Here is an 18,422-nt window from a genome sequence, read left to right as displayed (position 1 = left end):
CCTCCTCACCACTCTTGGCCTGATTCATCAATCCAACAGGTTGGTTGTTTCCTTTCTAAAGATCCAGGCTTTACAGCCTTACTTCCTACTGTGCCTGTGTAGCCTGCTGTGTATATGCACTTCTTTCTCTACTTTGCTGTTTATGTAACATGATTTTTTGTTAGATTGTTTTATTTTTCAGCTGAAAACCTTTCCTGCTGTTTATTCCTCTCGCTCCAACAGATATCGATCACTCTACTTTTCCACTTTTGTCAATTGTTTGCTGACGAGTTCCAGAAAAAATACTTAATTTTCTCCTGAAACAGGCAACTGACTCACAGGTTAACATGAAGTGCTCGATGTTAGAGGCTAAAAGGTTTTAATACTAATAATGCAACCTGACCCCTGTATTTTATTATTCTAAGTGTTGTAAATTGAAGTTGCATGTAATATTTATTGCACTTCAGTCTCCGTGCGTAAAACCGACCTTCACTCCATTCTGGTAATTATGTTCAGTGCTATTATATCATACGAGGTGTGTGCCACACAGAGCAGAGGGCTGCAGGGTTTCTCTACAGGTACAAAGGTCTGTTTGTCCTTTGGCTAACGATTTACACCCTCTGTCAGCCTGCCGGGTTCAAGCGTGACTGTGCATAGATACAACTCTGCAGAGTGCACTCTAGAAACTGAGTAAACTGTGTCACTGAGTGGAAGACACATCATCTCCATGTGACACCTCATTTATCAAAGTCTCACACTTATATAACATCAGCTCTTATCAGTTCTCTAAGACGGGTTTGTGTGGTTTCTAATAAAACAGCAAAATGCTGCAGTGGCTGAATGCAAATTGTGGAGGAAAATAAATAAGTAACGACACTTCAAAACTTTCTGAGATCAAGAACCTCAAAGTAAATCTGCATTAAACTCCTTTTGAATGATGATGTGTTTTTCTAACCTAGGAAGGTACCACTTTCTATTAAATCACCCTTTAAAAAGGGTATAATAGCTTATGGTTAATTAATAAATTAGCCTAGTAATACTTAATAGATCAGTTATAAGCCATAATAAAAAATACTTTTGGGTTGCCAGGTTGGGCTGGTGTTTATTCTTCTAAAATGATGACACATTCTTTGTCTTTTTAGCTCTGTAGTTCAGTATGTGGATTGTGAATTGACTGTTTGACCTCTGACCTTCGCTGCAGGATATTGGGCCCAAAATGTATTAATAACTTATTAACTTTTATAACTGCTGACGTGAATATTTGTAAGAACCATGTATAACTGACTTATTAACATTTACAATTATAGATCATTTACTTACTTTTGCTTTTGGCTTATAGAAAGTAAGAAACTCTTTTTTTTAATTATTGATTAATCTGTTGAAATTTCTTTCTTTTTTTTTACGGTTAACTGATAAAGTGTTAGGTCTAAAAAATGAAAGAAAGTAGTGAAAAAGTCCATCACATTTTCTCCGAGCCCAAAGCGATGTCTTCAAATGTCTTGTTTTGTCCAAAACCCACAACAATATAAAAAAAAAGAAAAGCAACATTTCCCCACATTTTAGAAGCTGGAAAGAGCAAATATTTGGAATAAGACCTTGATGAATGACTTTAGTCAATTGTTGATTATTACTCTGTTGATCGACTTATCAGTTAATCAACAAATGTTTCAGCACAACATACGATCTTGTGAAAAGTACTGCAAACATACTCCGTGTCTGGGGTTATAGGGTGTTATAGGGTGTGTTTGGGGTTATAGTGTGTCAAGCTCAGAGTTACAAGGTTACATAACCTGCAGTGATGCAGCAAAGCATCACCTTAGTGCACCCTGATAGTTTAGTGTCATCGCTGTGACATAAAGTTTCTTCTATTTTTGGCATCATCTTGGCCAAGTCAGGCTACTAATTCATCTAATATCTGTTGCAATCATTGGCCTGACTCCAAATGGTGCGAGTGGGAGGAGAGACGAGGGGGCAGCGGTGGGGTCAGAGGGTGAAAATGAAAGAAAGAGACTGAACCCGGCTCGCTCAGGTGTCACAAGACTTAGACAATGACAAGTGCACGACCTGAGCATAGACGAGGATAAAGGCAGAGGAGGAACTATAGAAAAAGTACAGAATAAAAAAACAATAGAGGAGGAGGAACTGGATCTTATAAAAAAATGGATAGTTTGATGAAAACCATGGGTAAGTGGAACAGTGATTGTGTTTTGTATTGTGGATGCAGAGATAGTTTTGTACATTATCATACAACTTAAGCATGATTAAAAATCAAAAAATGACCTTTTAGGATTTGAATTACCTGAATTGAACCTGCAATAGGCAGAATGTTTTTGGCATCATTGGGCAGAAATAACTTTCATCATATTCTAATTCAAGTGTTCAAAGAGAAAACTAGACTTCTTCACCTCCTCATGGCTGTGTTTTCAGGATTAAAAGAAATGTAGCCCGTGACAGGATACTTTGGCCAATCCCAGGTCATTTCATTTCATTTCATTTCATTTCATTTTGCTCCGGCTGGTGGGCGGTGCTTGGTATTTCCTCAACTGATCTCAACATGGCTGCCAGGGCACAAACTTTCTCATTTTACAACTAAACAGTACACTACAAGATGTTTCTGAAAACATTTGAAGCGAGAAATAGGCATTACAGTAACAGAATATTGATTCATATTTGATCAGCGCCGCCTAGTTTGACCGTTTAATCAGAGTTTGTGAGTGATTGACAGCTGCTCAGAGACGGCAGGCTCCAGCTCGGCTCTGATTGGTTGTTTTTCCTCCGGTCTGTGATATATATAAATCTTGCAGATGCAATTAGGAGCACTGGACGACGCAGAGGCACATGATTTTTTTCCGATTACCTGTCTCATGCCCTACTGTCAGGATATAGTGACCGTCTTATAAAAATAACTTTTTAAAATTATATCTGCTCCAATTCTCCCCACTGCAGTTTTAACTGTGAAAGTGAACTGCAAGGACAAAGGAGATTTGTTAATTAGGTGTATCTTAGTCTAGTGGCTAATAATTTATCATTTTCCAATATCCGTGGTTATGCAATTTCAAATTATATCATCATATAAAGTACCCACTTGTAGGTCAGATAGTGCACCGCTGTGTCATTTGTCAGATGCTTTTGAATTTTGCCGGTCGATTGCACACATGCACGCTGACCTGCGTTCATGCAAGAATGTGACCCGCTGCACACAGGCCACACCCGTCACCTTGTTCTTATCAGTCATAAAAGCTGTGCCTCGACTAATATTTTGCAACTGACCTGCTTTATTTATAGCCTTCCAGTAACAGGTGCCTGAACCTATGTGTGTGTGTGTGTGTGTGTGTGTGTGTTTCTATGTTCTGGGATGTGTCAGAGGAGGATCTCTCAGTGGGACACGTAATGATGTGTGCAGTGTAGCGGCAGAACTGGGTCACAGGGAGGTGGAGAGAGAGAGAGAGAGAGAGAGAGAGAGAGAGAGAGAGAGAGAGAGAGAGAGAGAGGTAACGACACGAAAACGACAAAGAGAGAGAGGAAATACTGACAGCTACCGAATCCACAGGATGGAGGAGCTGTGTTTGTTCACATTATCCTGTAAAAGTCCCCATTTTCATTCAGGGAGTTTCCTCTGCAGACTTCAAGCGTTGACCTTCCGTGTTTCTGCATGTCCATCCTGTCCATAATTTATAGCTCACAATTAAAACGTGGCAATTATTAAATTAGAATCGTTCAACAAGATGTAAACACTGTGACAGGAAGTGCAAAAAAGAGACAACCTTAAGAAAATTTAGCTTTTCTTATTTTTCCTCCATCATGGATGTACAGAGATCTTCCTTGACAGATTCCTCCTCTCTTCACCTCCTCCTCCTCTCTCCTCTGTCCTCACCTCTTTGCTCCAGTAATGCTGTTAGCAGCGACCTTGTCTGTCTCAGGCTCTCCTCTCCTCTCCCTCCATCTCCTCGCTGGTCTTTACTCTCTCCTTCTCTGTGGTGGAAGAAATTGCAGGCTTGACTGATTGTGACATCCTATAAAATGGATGCCATTGTTCTGTCTCAAAGCCCTCAACCAGGTACCACAATGCTTTGCATGAAAGACACCATTTACTGGTCTGTACTCTCAGGCTTCATGCAGCAGTATAGTGACAGGCGGTCTCACCGGGTGTTGAAAGGCTTTACGAGTCTAAGATTTTAAAAGGTGAAAGGTCATAAAATAAATATAAAAATGTAGAGAAGTTGCTTGAGTGAGGTTTTATTGTAGTTTGATTTATTGTAGTAGACAGAAAATAATCTACACCATCAAATAACGGAGAAATTTTATTTTAAAGCTGCTCTAATCAATTTTTTCAATTATCACCTGGCTGCAGTTTCCTGCAACTCTACGCAGCTTTATAGCATCTTTCAGCTCATTGTTTTGGTTTTATTACCTGTAACTTTAAAGGTAGGGTTGGTGGAGTTGTTCAAATAATTTTTTTGTAATATTTGTTGAAATTGCAAACAGCAATCAATAAATCAAATGCTCTGACACACAAAAAAAGAAAAAAAAACATCTGCTATCTTTGGCCATAAGCCCATTCAAACATTGGACGGCCTACCTGCCTGCGTGCACTCTGCCCGGGCACTCATTGCGTGTCACTGAAGTCTTCCACAAGCTACTACCTTGTCAGCTGTGAGTACTAACAATAGCCATGTTTGTTGTTTAGGATCATTATGATATGTATACTTTCATAAGGATCATTTTGGGGGAGTGGCTTTGGAGGCCTGAAGGGACGGTCTGTCAGTGTTGCCAACTTGGCGACTTTCTCATTAGCTTTTCGGGCTTTTGGAGCTGGTTCCCTGCTAGAGCTGCTGACTACTTTCATAGGGAATGTGAATGTGACGTAACCGACAGCAAGTCGGCCATTTTTGGAGGAAAAAGGGTAAAAGTGGCATCCGCTGGCTGTTTACTGCAAGTGTCAAAAGATAACACAAAACACTGCACATTGAATAAGATTCAAAAGCTGAATTGTAGTATATATAGTGTCAGACACAAAGGTATGCTAACGTTATGGGTTTCATTTAGCAAGATACAGGTAGATTAATTATGCAGTATTAACCGATGTTTTAACTATCTTATCTTTGTCTGGATGATTGTGTAGGTGGCATTTGGCTTGTAGATCTTAATGTCATATACCTACCCGTTTGTAAATTGGACATTGGCCTTCAAAGATGAACATATTGTGAACTGCTGACAGGGGTTCACTAACGCCTAAACACACATCAGTGACTGTAATGGGTGGCAATCTGTCATGGTCCTCCTAATTCGTAAGGATCAACTAACTTCAATTTTGTAATATACGGCCCCTTTGTCTCTGTCAGCTTCTCTTTATATGGATTTTTTTTTTTTTGCACATACTTTATACATTTCTGGTGTTGAACGATTGACAGATGAATAGGCTGGTGACAGATAATGAAAGTCTATTGGAAAAGAGTTAGAAACACTGGGTGGGGTTTTACGGTTGTTTTAGTTCACTCTCGCCGCTCTCGTAGCTTCATTCCAGCAGCAGCAGACTGTCCAGTAGCCTAACGTTACCTGTCGGACACCAAACAGCAGAGAGACAAAGTTAGCGACTAACTAGCTGGAACATTCAGCAGATAAACAGCCAGATATTTCCCTCAGAAGCCAGCGGAGACCAAACCAGAGCTAGAAAGAGAGTGAATATTGGACTTATTCATCAGGTGGCCAGAAGCATCAAATAATACGCATGTGTTGCGTTACAGCTTGTTGAGCTAAGATCAATTAATGCAGGTTTAATGAGCATTACTTAAAACTTGGTATCATACTAGAACTGTCGTTGTTTTTTAATGACAATTAAAGTTTAGTTTTCATACTGGAATATAGTCATTTCGTCATGGAGAATGTTTCAGCATCGAGGTTTTCAGGATTGAGCAGAACATGCAGCTCCTACACCGACAGACTGGCCGACAACAACAACAACGCAGCCAAAGCCTTGGCATCTCAGACATCTCAGTTTGTCTTCATTCCTTCTTCTGTCACAGTCTGTCTCTCTGTCGCTCCTCTCCAGGCACATTCCCTGTTTCCCAGGCCCTTTCATTTCTCATCCAGTCGGCATTTGGCTCCCTGCATGTCCCCGTTACCCCACTCTCTCCAGCCGTGACATCTTCAGTAGAGGGGTTGATGATATTGTATTAAACTGCATGTCTTTCTTCTAGCTGTCTGAAATACAGCCTTCTTTATATTAAAGGGTTGCTGGTGTGGAGACTCCTTTTTGTATTTTCATTTGTTTCAAATGTCACCACACAGTTCATTTCCCGTAGCAGCCTTCTGTTGTCAAGTGTCAAGTGCTTGTTGAAGAATATCTGCTGAACTGCAGTGTTTTGTTTTTATATTACTGACTCGTATGACAGCTGAATGTCACCATGTAAATGTTCATGACCCCCGCACGCTGTGGTTAATGTCAGGTCAGTGTCTGTGTGTCATAGTTTATGTTGCCTCTGCTGTCACAGTACATTCAAAATCTGTGGGTGATGGGCGACATTTTTACTAGAAGTGGTGTTCTTCCTCATCGCTTACACAGAAATGCACTCAGTTTGAGGTGTTCAGTTCATTTGTATTCGCAGCTGGAGTTGGCAGTAGAGTTGGCAGTAGAGTTTTCATGACTGACTTCACCCCGCTGACAACTCTTCTCTGTCACTACAGCTACAGCTCGCATCAGGCGTTACTCCGACGCGATGACAGAGCCGGACTCTTTCATCCAACGCCAGCAGCTGGATGCCAGCATGGCTGACACCTTCCTGGAGCATCTCTGTCTGCTGGACATCGACCAGGAGCCAATCACAGCGCGCAACACCAGCATAATCTGCACCATCGGTGAGTGTGACGACCGGTCGCAGACAGCGAGTCTCAGTTTCAAGTTTGTTTTCTGGCAACTGTTGTGTGGCCGTCTGCCAGCCAGCCAGCGTTCGGGTGCTGCTGGGTGCTGGCAGGGTTTGATTCTTGGCTGTAGAGCTCTCTCTCTGCTCTTCTTCTACCCAGACAAAAAGAGAAAATGATTTAGAATGAAATACAATACAAATTGCTTCTTAGTTCTCTCTCCAGATATTACCTGTGATTTCTCACAAATGTGTTTCTTTACTGCTCACTGAAGGGCCAAAGTCCAAAGTGATGAAGCAGCAGGTAGATCGACCAACATAGTTCATTTTCAATGTAATCTCTAGCCCTAACTCTAGCCCCGTAAACTGAAATACCCATCAAACATCACAATGGTTTTAAGGCAAAATTAATATTTTTATTTTCATAAATAACTGTATTTATCATAAAAATACATTTAAAAAAAATGCTCCCTGATATAGTTGGCTTAAAGGTGTTTAGTCAGTTTCACTATAATTTATACTTTTAATAACAAATAAGTGCGGCGAAAGAGAGTTACAGGGGTGAAAAGTGTATTTCTTTCTTCATGTGTTACCTCAATGCAGAAAATGAGGAGGGGCGCCCACCGGAATTCTTTTTAAAAATAATAATAATTATTATTTTATTTTTTTTAGAAGGCAACCAGTGCCCCCCTAGAAGGTGGTGCCCTAGACGAACGTCTATATGGCCTATGCCTTAAGCCGGCCCTGAATCCAATTACTTTCTTGGCCAATAGAATATCAGGAAATAGTGGAAAAAGGTCACAAGTTGACGATATACAAATTGTTTATTTTTTCTTATCAACAGTCCAAAACCCAAATGTATTCAGTTCACAATTACAGTAAACACAGAGAAGCAGCAAACTGTCACATTTGAGAAGCTGGAATCAGTGATTTTTGGTAATTTATGGCTGAAAAACGTAAAGATTTTAATGTAAAATGTTCTTTCTCTTACTTCGGTCCCTTTCAGGTCCTGCATCCCGATCGATCCCCAAACTCCAAGAGATGATCAAGGCAGGAATGAATATTGCTCGTCTAAATTTCTCTCATGGCTCACATGAAGTATGTACAGTACTCCTCTGTGTACCGTTTCTCACAATTACAATACTTATACACACATGTTTTGGTCTCTTCCTTCAGTCATGTATTGATTCTCTGTCCTTCAGTACCATGGTGAAACCATCAAAAACATCCGAGAGGCGGTGGAGACGATAACCTCTGACCCCTTGTATTATCGGCCGGTTGCCATCGCATTGGATACGAAGGGACCAGAGATCCGCACCGGATTAGTGAAAGGGGTAAACATGTTACGCTTCATCTATCTAACAGTTTAATCAACCAGTCACATTCAGTCAGCTGAAAATATGTCGACTGCTTTCTATCATCATCATCATTTCTTAAAGGTTGTTACCTACATTTTTTGGGGGGCAAAACGACAACTGGTTGTGTGTCCTCTTTTGCTTTTTTCATCATCTTATTTTGTTGTTCTTTGTGTTGCTGTTGCATGCCGTCTCTGCTCTGCTGATCAAATAACTCAAAGCTCTTGGAAATCTCTTCATGCCTTGATTAGCTTACGAAAGGATCTGCATGAGGTGTGAGCCGCACGCTGATTCTTGCATGTTGTGTCTCTTATAAAATCTGTTTAGGAAGATAAAATAACACATGTGTTACACAGAATTGTATGTTTATTATATTTTACATTATATATTATCTTTTTATCATATTCTTACCAATTCATTTTAATTCCTTGGTCTGACATACCATGAACACTCATGTCTTATCTGCATGTTTAAGCAGATGACATTTTACATTAACAGGAAGAATGTCGATCGGTAGATGACAGGAAGGATTTCACATACATTAAAACAAAATAGTAAAAAAAACAAGCTGTCGTTTTTAACCCAACAGTAACACAACAAGAGTGGACATCAACAAATGATTGGTCAAAAGCAGTTGACTTATTTATGGAACAATTATAACCCCGTACAGTAGAAGTCTGCCACGTTATCATTGAATTACCAGAACTATTCAGCCATCATAAAACACACTGGCATGTTGTAGCTCGGCATGCCATTAAATCAACAGCATGTGGAGCTGGATCAAGCAGGTTTCAGCCCGGCTCACATGCAGGTTGTGGTTTTGCAACAGCAAACAAAGGAAGATTCTCTCCCAGGACGAGAAAGCCAAATATTTGATCTTGTGTTTTTTGCACGAGCACCAACAGATAAGAGGTACATCAACGTACTCTATAGACGACAACATCAGAAGTTGGAGGGCTGCCGTACTGTAATTCTTAAAATATATTTATTTAGAAAAATATCAATTGTCTCAGTTTGTTGGTTCTTATGTTTATGGCAAACAACAGCAGCTTGTATATCTGTCTGTGTGTCACGTTCCTGCAAACTCTGAAATCACACTTGGAAGAAACTGTACCTGCGCCACACCTTTCGCCTATACACACATGAAACCCATGTGAAGATGTGTGTTTACATAAAAATGCTATTCAATGCATTATAGAGATGATAATAGTGTTTACTTAAAGGAAGTGTTTCTTTCTTTCCACGTTGTGTGTGTCTTTGTGTAGAAAGTGGAGGAGGAGGTGGTGCTGGAAAAGGGCAGCCATGTCCGTGTGGTGACAGCAGAGAGTGACAAAGACAAGACAGATGGGAAGATTATCTGGGTGGACTACTCCAGCCTGCCCAAAGTCCTCAAGAAAGGAGGCACGATCTACATCGATGACGGTCTCATTGGACTCAAAGTACTAGAAACAGGTAACACACATTAAAGGAACAGTGTGTAGCATTTCGGGGGATCTTTTAGCAGAAATTAAATATAATATTCATAACTATGTTTTCATTAGTGTATAATCACCTGAAACTAAGAATCGTTGTGTTTTCGTTTAGCTTAGAATGAGTCCTTCATATCTACATAGGGAGCAGGTCCTCTTCACTGAATCCGTCATGTTTCTCCGCCATGTTTCTACAGAAGCCCAGAACGGACAAACCAAACACTGGCTCTAGAGAGAGCCTTTAACTTTTTTACATTACCTGAAGGCCACCGTAGTTCTCCGACATGCTTGAGAAAATAAAGTAAGGTGAGCCAAGGAGTGCAAAACCGTGGTACCGCCAGCCGCCGTCTGACTTCCGTTGCTCCTAAAGTAGTGTTATTATGGTCAGGATGTCCTCTGAGCGAGGTGAACGCCGTTACCATGGTTTTGCACTCGGCAGCGCACATTACTGCAGTCTTGGAAAGGGAGGAGTGAGCGGCGGCGTACTCAGTTGGTTGCAATCTGCAACCACACCACTAGATGCTGCCAAATCCTGCACACTGCTGACTTTTACAAACCTACATACAGTACATGCTTGTATTTCTTACCGCTTATTTGCTGGTTTTATATATTTTGTTAATTTTTTTTGCAGTATAAATACAAAAAAATATCTAATAAGGAAATCAAGGAGAAAACAACAATATACAGACAAAAAGAAACATATACTATTACTTACTACTATTACCGCTACTACTTACATATACTACTTAATTTCTCCTATGTTCTATTTTGTTGCTATAATACATTAATTCATAGCATTAATGTACAATAGACCACCTCATTTGGTCACGTAATGATCGGCCCTGTCTGTCATTCTGAATGAGATTTTTTCAAATGAGGAAACCTCGCTGAGCTGAATAACCTTTTCATGAAAAGATGGTTCCCCTGGAGTCTTTCAGCCCCTTAACAAAGATCTGCTTCCCCACCATTATGCCAGTCTGGATCATATCTGCAGCTCTGCGGTCTGCTATAATTAATGGGTCACCTAGTACAGTGGTTTTCAAAGCGGGGTCCAGGGACCCCCAGGGGTCCTTGAGGGGGTTCCAGAGGTCCCCAGTAAAAAGGGAATCATTTATTTTCAAAATAATTTAACCCATAAGTAACACAATGACAGACTGTATGACTATTTTTGGTCATGGGTTTAATGCACTCTCTGTAATAAAACATCTAAAAGTAATAGGGCTGTCCTCGACCAAAGAAATTTTGAGTCAGCCAACGCTCATACAATTTAGTCGACTAATCAATTCGTTGATTTAATCGACAGATCTGTAAAGCTGAGTTTCTCCACAAAGAATAACACAAAAGCACCACTTTATCTTGTGTTTACCAGAGATGTGCTCATAAGTTTCTTGGAAATTAGTCATTCAGCATGAAAAAGCATTAAAAAAATGACTAATCGACGAAAGAAATCTTAGACCAGACCAGATTGTTGAGACCAAAACGACCGATTAGTCGACTAATCGACAAAGAGAGGGCAGCCCTAAAAAGCAAAAAATGCTATCAGATGGGAGACCCTGGGACAAAGTCTTATCAAATGGGTGTCTGTGGTCTAATTTGTGTCAGATTAGGGGACCTTGACGTGAAAAGGTTTGGGAACCACTGACCTTGTATATACAGTCTAGGTTTGAAAACAGATTTAGAAAATCCTCAATGTCCTTAATGCATTTGAGAAATCTCAAATGCATTAAGGACTTTCCTCCAGTAAGTCTGAACTAACGTGTATGCATAAATCTGCATTATTTCCTACAAGATTATTCAAATTTATTCAAATGTAATAAACGTTTTCATGCTGAAGAGATCCACTAGAGTTAAGACTCCTTTTATCATTGCAATCTTTACAAAGAGATGCAGCCTTATTTCCCTTAACTCGTCCTCCTCTGCAGGCTCTGACTGGGTGGATACGGTAGTGGAGTCCGGTGGGCTGCTGTGCAGCCGTAAAGGCGTTAACCTCCCTGGCGCCGACCTCCTCGGCGTGCAGGCGGTCAGCGAGCAAGACGAGGCCGACCTGAGGTTTGGGGTGGCGCAGGGTGTAGACATGGTGTTCGCCAGCTTCATCCGCTCCGCCCAGGATGTCAAAGATGTGCGGCGAACTCTGGGGGCACACGGGCGAGAAATCAAAGTGATCAGCAAGGTGGAGAGCCGACAAGGGGTCCAGAAGTGAGTCAAGGAAAATACTTAAGAATTAAAAACATTAAGGCACATTTAGAGTAGCTGGAGGCAGTGAGAGTTTCATAATGAGGCTGTGACAGGACCTAAATCCCCCCTCCTGTGGACCGCCAGCTGTCAGTGATGGATGGACACATCTATGATACGCGATCTGTGTGTCTGTCTGTCTGAGTTATAGCTGCCACTTAATATATCTGACACAATTTATGTCACAGCTCTCTCATGTGCATTACTCATCTCTCGCTTCCTCCTGCTGCTCGACGGCTGCTGTCAGTGTTTAACTATGGCTCTAATTTAAATGGGATATCTTTTTATATCGGATTTTAGGATTAAATCTGACATGATTATGATGCTGTGTATCAACATTTGGCATAAAAAGTCCTGTTTTACGACTCCTGCGGCTGTATTTTGTTTCTTAAATCTGCATTTGGATTGATGACTCACATATGCATTTGGTTTTCGTCCAGATGTTGTAGGATTTAGATCACAATACAACATCCTCAATATGTTTTCAAGATGCAGAAGCTGTGAGCAAAATCCTATTTTTGCACATCAAGAACTGCATTTGAATAATAATAATAATAAAGCACAGAAACAGCATTGTCATCTGCCTCTGCTTCTTCATCCCTTGCTCACTGCTCCTTTTGTGCTCTTTTCCAACTCCCCTCATTTTCATCCCAAACTCTGAATCCTTTGCCGCCTCATCCTCGCCCTAATCTGTCTGTCAGCTTTGAAGAGATCTTGGCTGAGAGCGACGGCGTGATGGTTGCTAGGGGCGACCTGGGGATCGAGATCCCGGCAGAGAAAGTCTTCATCGCCCAGAAGATGATGATTGGACGCTGCAACTCTGCCGGCAAGCCCGTCATCTGTGCCACACAGGTCAGGGATGAGCTCACACAGAAAAGGATGCAGAAATGATAAAATATGCAGATTTACACTCTTAAATACAGTGTTGTCCAATCAAATGTCAAATGGGTCCAACATCAAAACAGGCTCACATTAACCACTCCTACATAATGTACTCACACAAACACTTGTCCAATAAATTCATCCTCAACACATTTCCTCTCTTTCACACCCATCTCCCGTTACACACACACCTGCACAAACACACACACTCCCGCAGCCATATTGAGTCACAGTGCTATGTCTTGCTTATGCTACAGCTACTGACTCAGAGTGACAGCGTTATAGCAGGTTCGTTACTCAAGACCTGAGCCCACAAACATCACCCACGCATACGCTAATCAGTCACAGCTTTTTAACTACTGCAAAAATTGCAGTGAGTTTCTCGGGCAACGCTGCGAGAGATCTCATTTTCCAACTGTCTGCCTCGCTTATTGACCATAATACTGAGTCTTCGGTATGTCAATAATGATCTCGCCAAGTCATACTGGCCTGCCTCGGTCTAAATGATCTCTCATTTCTCCTCCACTACTGTCCAACCATCCACAAAGCCATTACCGCCTCGTTTCATTCTCTCTTTAAAGCCTGTTCGTACATTATACTTTCTCATCTTGGACAAAAAGTGACATACAAAGTGGTTTATTTTTAATGGATTAATTGACCGAGTCCCTTTTACACTGTGCATTCTGGTTGTGGTGAAAAGACTAATGTGTGTTTGTAGATGCTTGAGAGCATGGTGGCCCACCCACGGCCAACCAGAGCGGAGGGCAGTGACGTCGCCAACGCCGTGCTGGATGGAGCCGACTGTGTCATGTTATCTGGGGAGACCGCCAAGGGACTGTTTCCTGTGGAGGCAGTCGCGATGATGCACTCGGTGTGTGTTTCTGTGTGTGCATGATGTCGATTCTGTTGCATCAGTCTTATAGTAGAGCCCTCTGATAACACTCCCCCTCCCTATTCTCCCCCTCTGTCTCTCAGATCTGCAGGGAGGCAGAGGCAGCCATTTTCCACCAGCAGCTCTTTGAGGAGTTGCGTCGCCTCACTCCCCTCTCCTCTGACCCCACAGAGGTCACAGCCATCGGAGCTGTAGAGTCCTCCTTCAAATGCTGTGCTGGGGCCATCATAGTCCTCACCATCACTGGCAGGTGTGTTTACCAAACCTATCACCAAACAAGAATGTATGGTTAAAGGAATAGTTTGACATTTTGGGAAATACACTTTCTTGCAGAGAGTTAAGAAGATTGATACCACTCATATTTGTACAGTAAATATGTAACTCTGTCTGAAGGGAAAATCACCCTACCAGCACCTTTTAAAACTCACTAATTAATAGGAGTGGGAATCACCAGAGGCCCCACAAGAAGATATTATCACGATACTTTTAACTCATGATGCAATCTTATTGTGATTTTAAACATTTTGCGATATGCTGAGTATTGCGTTAAGATATATTGCGATTTATTACCTTTTTTCAACTGCAAATTATGCAGTTTGTCAACATCTGTTTTATCTAATAAGATACAGTTTTTACTCTGTTGATCTCAGAGTTTTCATTCTCACATCTTGAGGTCAGAGGTCAAGGGACCCCTTTGAAAATGGCCATGCCAGTTTTTCCTCGCCAAAATTTTTGCCTAACTTTTGGAGAGGTACAGAAGGTGACAAATGAAAGGAAAACATAATAAATGCAAATTCTTCCACACAGGCGCACTGCATGATGCGACATCCTATCATGCTCTGTGACATGTATACAAAGGTTGAGCAGATGCAGCTGACCTTGATTTTGGATCAAGGTTGCAACAAAACAAGACAAAGTGTCTACAGTGATGCTATCAGCTCTATGAGGCACTTAGAACAGTGCGTTGAGCTGAATGCTAATGTAGACATGCTAAGATGCTCACAATGACAAAGCTAACAGGCTGATGTTTAACAGGTACAGCATTTACCATGTTGAAAGTCTTAATTTAGCGTGTTAGCATGCACGCATTTGCTAATTAGATGGGAATGTTTTGCATGTATTTGGTCATATACAGTCGGCAACCTCCAGTTCTGAAAAGTAAAGCCAATGCGGGAGTGCCTTAAACTTGCATTCTTTCTAATAGCCAGCAGGGGGCGACTCCTCTGGTTACAAAAAGAAGTCTGATTGTATAGAAGTCTATGACATAATTTGACCCTACCTCTCACTTGATATATTACCTCGGTAAACATTTTCTAGTTTCAAGTCTTCTTCCATACAGCATGATGTTCATTTAGTAAATTATGGTCCTATTTAGAGTCAAATAAACCATAAAGCAGGGGATGCTTTATGGCGTGGCTATCATGTGGTTGACAGATCGCTACCATGGCGTCGTCCAGTCTGGGAGTTGTCCGTGTTTTTGTCTTACAACTTTAACCCTTTCACAGTGTGTTTTCTGTTCATGAAAGTTAATTGTAACCTTTTGGTCGCCTAAAAACTTCTTAATCAGCGTTCGGTTGTACTTAGCTCCACCCTCTTGTGTCACTTCTGGTTGCAAAAAAACAAGATGGCGACGGCCAAAATGTCAAAACCGAGGCTTCAAAACAGCAGTCCACAAATCTATAGATGACATCAGGGTGACTACGTCCACTTTTTATTTACAGTCTATGATTTCGATCTAAGGGAATGATGACATTTAGGACTCCACCATCATCATCAAACAGTGAATTATGTTTTCAGAAGAATGGTGTCCATCCCTTCAGTAGCGTTCAGAGACTTGAACAATCAGTGCCAAGGAGCGTTGTTCTGGCAGCTGGAACAACTCTTAACTAAGACACTTCATGTTGGTTTTTCCTTCCTTTAATTAGTCACCTATCTGTACATGGAAATGCTGTGCATATGTGCCAACACTGATAATATATTTTCCCTCCTTCTTTCCTCCTCGTCTCTCCAGGGCGGCACATCTCTTGTCCAGGTACCGCCCTCGCTGTCCTATTATTGCCGTCACCAGAAGCCCTCAGGTACAGTCTGCCTCTGTGAAGCAGCAGTGTGTTTGTCTTGCCTGAAACGCGACTTAATTGGTGATGACTCACACTTTTCAGAACTGAACAGTGTGTGATACAGTCAATATTTACTCTCAGTGTCTAGTGCTGTCACCGTTTACAACAACAAAGATGTCAGATTGGCTTCCTCACCGAGCGTATTTATGTGTGATATTTGACTGGAGAGTGTTTCTGTTTTATGGGACAGTTTTTTTAAAACTTGTGGTCAGAGCATAAGATGTGTCACAAATGACTTTAAAGTAGATTTAAAGTCCTGTGGAGTTAATCCATATAAGAACTCCCCCTTCATGCTTAATGTGCCACATGGAGGTCAGAGGTCAGATTCAGAGCAGCACATCTGGACCAGGTGTGGAAACATTCAGTACAGTGGATGGCTGCTTGCATGCAGGCTTGACCCTGTGACCCCACTTAATGACAACACCCATAACTTCTCAGATCACGAAACTCACTGAAAGCAAGCTCTCTTTTGCAGGAGTACCCTGTTGATATACAAATAATAAGAAGTAGTCGCGTGAGAGACAACATTTACATTAAAAATAAAACAATAATGGTTACAAGCGATAATAAGGGATGAGACATTTTCTTTAATTTCCATACCTCATTTAAAAAGGATTATGCAATTTTAGTGCCCATTTTTGTCCAAAACAATTGTTTATCAGGAGCCTGCTTATATGATATGTATGAAAAACTGAAGCTTGTATGGACAAGACCTGTTTCATAAATAAAATAAGGCTTATAAAGTGTCCAAAATGGAGAGTTTACTCCTCAGGGGAGAATGTGCATTTTAAGTCGCATGATATGTATTCAGGCTGTTCTCACACACCGTTCGTAGCTATACTTACGAACGGTGTAGTGAAAAGATGCAGCTTTTTTATATTTCAGACTGTACAACATTTACAATTGTGGTTGCATCTGCTGCCTGCTTGACGCCCACTGCTACCATCAATATTATCAGCCTTTTTATTATTAGTAGTATTAGTTATATTTCTATTATTATTACAGCTATTAATTCCGATAGTTGTATTATCACCCTTTTACATCAACTGCTATTGATTTTTGTTATTAGTCCTACTTGTAATAGTTCTTATAGCTGCTGTGCTATTATTGTGGTTGCTGTGCATCTCTTCATCTCTCCCACCCCTTCCCTCTGTCTCTCTCTCTCTCTCTCTCTCTCTCCCTCTCCCACCCCTTCCCTCTGTCTCTCTGTCTCTCTCGCTCTCTCTCTCTGCCTCTCTAAACGGGGAGTTTTCCTGGCCACAGGGCATAACAATGCAATGCTCATGGGGGATCTCTTGTTGGGTCTCTAAAGTATAGGGTACAGTCTAGACCTGCTCTATATAAAAAGCGTCTCGAGATAACTTCTGTTATGATTTGACGCTATATAAAAATAAATTGAATTGTATTCAAATTTTCGAAACACTTTCTAAAGAAAAATTAAGAATCTGAAAGTGTAAATGACAGGTTGTTATCAATTGTCAGGACATAAAACCAATGATCTGTTGATTTTTACGAATCAGGACTCTAACAATGGCATGTTTAAATCGAAAATCAAATCAAATCATGGATTTGAAGAACCTTGACACCCCTAATTATAACCTATGATGAGGGGTCACAAGAAGAGATTACTATATTTATTTTATGTAGTTAAAAACCAAATTAGTTGGGAACCGCTGTGTTGGGTCAGGGGGTCAAAGTCTTGAATGGACTGACGAACTGACAGACGTTCATTGCCGTAGAGGCCCAACCACAAGCATTTACTGTATTTATACCAAACAATTTGTAGTTATTTGACACATAATTATTCACTGTAATGTAAGAAAACCTTGACATTAGTGCGTCTCTGTCCTCTCCCTCAGGTGGCCCGTCAGACTCAGCTGTTAAGAGGAGTGTTTCCTGTCCTCTTCCACCCGCTGCCTGCTCCCGTCTGGGCCGACGACGTAGACAACAGGGTCAACTTTGGCATGGACATAGGTCAGTGTGTGTGTGTGTGTGTGTGCTGTTTCTCTGATTGTACGCCTCCATTAGCTCATTAATATGTTATGATACTGTCTCACTCACACACCCTCTTCTGTTTCCACCTCCTTCAGGGAAAGCAAGAGCATTCTTCAAGTCGGGCGACATGGTGATTGTGGTGACAGGCTGGATCCCAGGGTCCGGTCACACCAACATTATGAGAGCAGTCAATGTCCCGTAACAACCCGACCTGACTTGACCGTAAATGTGACTGACATGCTGACGTATAAACCTGAAAACCACCCCTTTTTAAATTAAATAATAACCACTGTCACTTACAGATTAACAGCATCATCATTGTTATTTAAACTCAGGGTTATGGTGGGGAAACACTTGCCACTGGAACTGGTCTCATGAATGTTGAATGTGTGTATTGAAAGCGATGACTCCCTCCAAATAAAACTTGAATTAAGTTTAACTCGCTGTTCTTCTGTTAGAATTAAGCTTCACTAATTAAGCCGTCTTTTCTCTTTCCTTATCTGTTATTTGTGGAAGTAACATTGAATTGAAAATGTCTCCTTGCCTACTGCCATTGTTGAAGCATATCATTATTGGTAGCCTTTATAGAATTTGAAGATAAGGCTTTTTATTCCTGTTCATAGTCCTGTGAGCTTAACTCTGTG

At 41.1% G+C, this 18,422-nt stretch overlaps 1 protein-coding gene across 3 annotated transcripts; it reads left to right on the top strand.

Moving 5' to 3' along the window:
* The first annotated feature begins 10 nt into the window (after window positions 1-10).
* On the top strand, window positions 11-18,217 carry pklr (pyruvate kinase L/R). Of its 3 annotated transcripts, none has more exons than XM_074653518.1 (12): window positions 11-39; window positions 6,664-6,834; window positions 7,843-7,934; window positions 8,039-8,170; window positions 9,457-9,643; window positions 11,583-11,856; window positions 12,594-12,744; window positions 13,493-13,645; window positions 13,750-13,916; window positions 15,678-15,744; window positions 17,643-17,757; window positions 17,874-18,217. In XM_074653518.1, exons 2-12 carry the CDS (start codon window positions 6,696-6,698, stop codon window positions 17,978-17,980), a joined length of 1,584 nt encoding a protein of 527 aa, XP_074509619.1. In that variant the 5' UTR covers window positions 11-39; window positions 6,664-6,695; the 3' UTR covers window positions 17,981-18,217. The 3 variants fall into 3 exon arrangements, with proteins under 3 accessions (XP_074509619.1, XP_074509617.1, XP_074509618.1); XM_074653516.1 differs by lacking the exon at window positions 11-39 and adding an exon at window positions 1,995-2,163; XM_074653517.1 differs by lacking the exon at window positions 11-39 and adding an exon at window positions 4,525-4,632.
* The last annotated feature ends 205 nt before the right edge of the window (window positions 18,218-18,422 follow it).

The sequence above is a fragment of the Sebastes fasciatus genome, chromosome 12 (genome assembly GCF_043250625.1).
Source record: "Sebastes fasciatus isolate fSebFas1 chromosome 12, fSebFas1.pri, whole genome shotgun sequence".
NCBI lineage: Eukaryota > Metazoa > Chordata > Actinopteri > Perciformes > Sebastidae > Sebastes > Sebastes fasciatus.
Note: the sequence above shows the minus strand (reverse complement) of the source record. Positions and strands in the feature narration are given on the sequence as shown.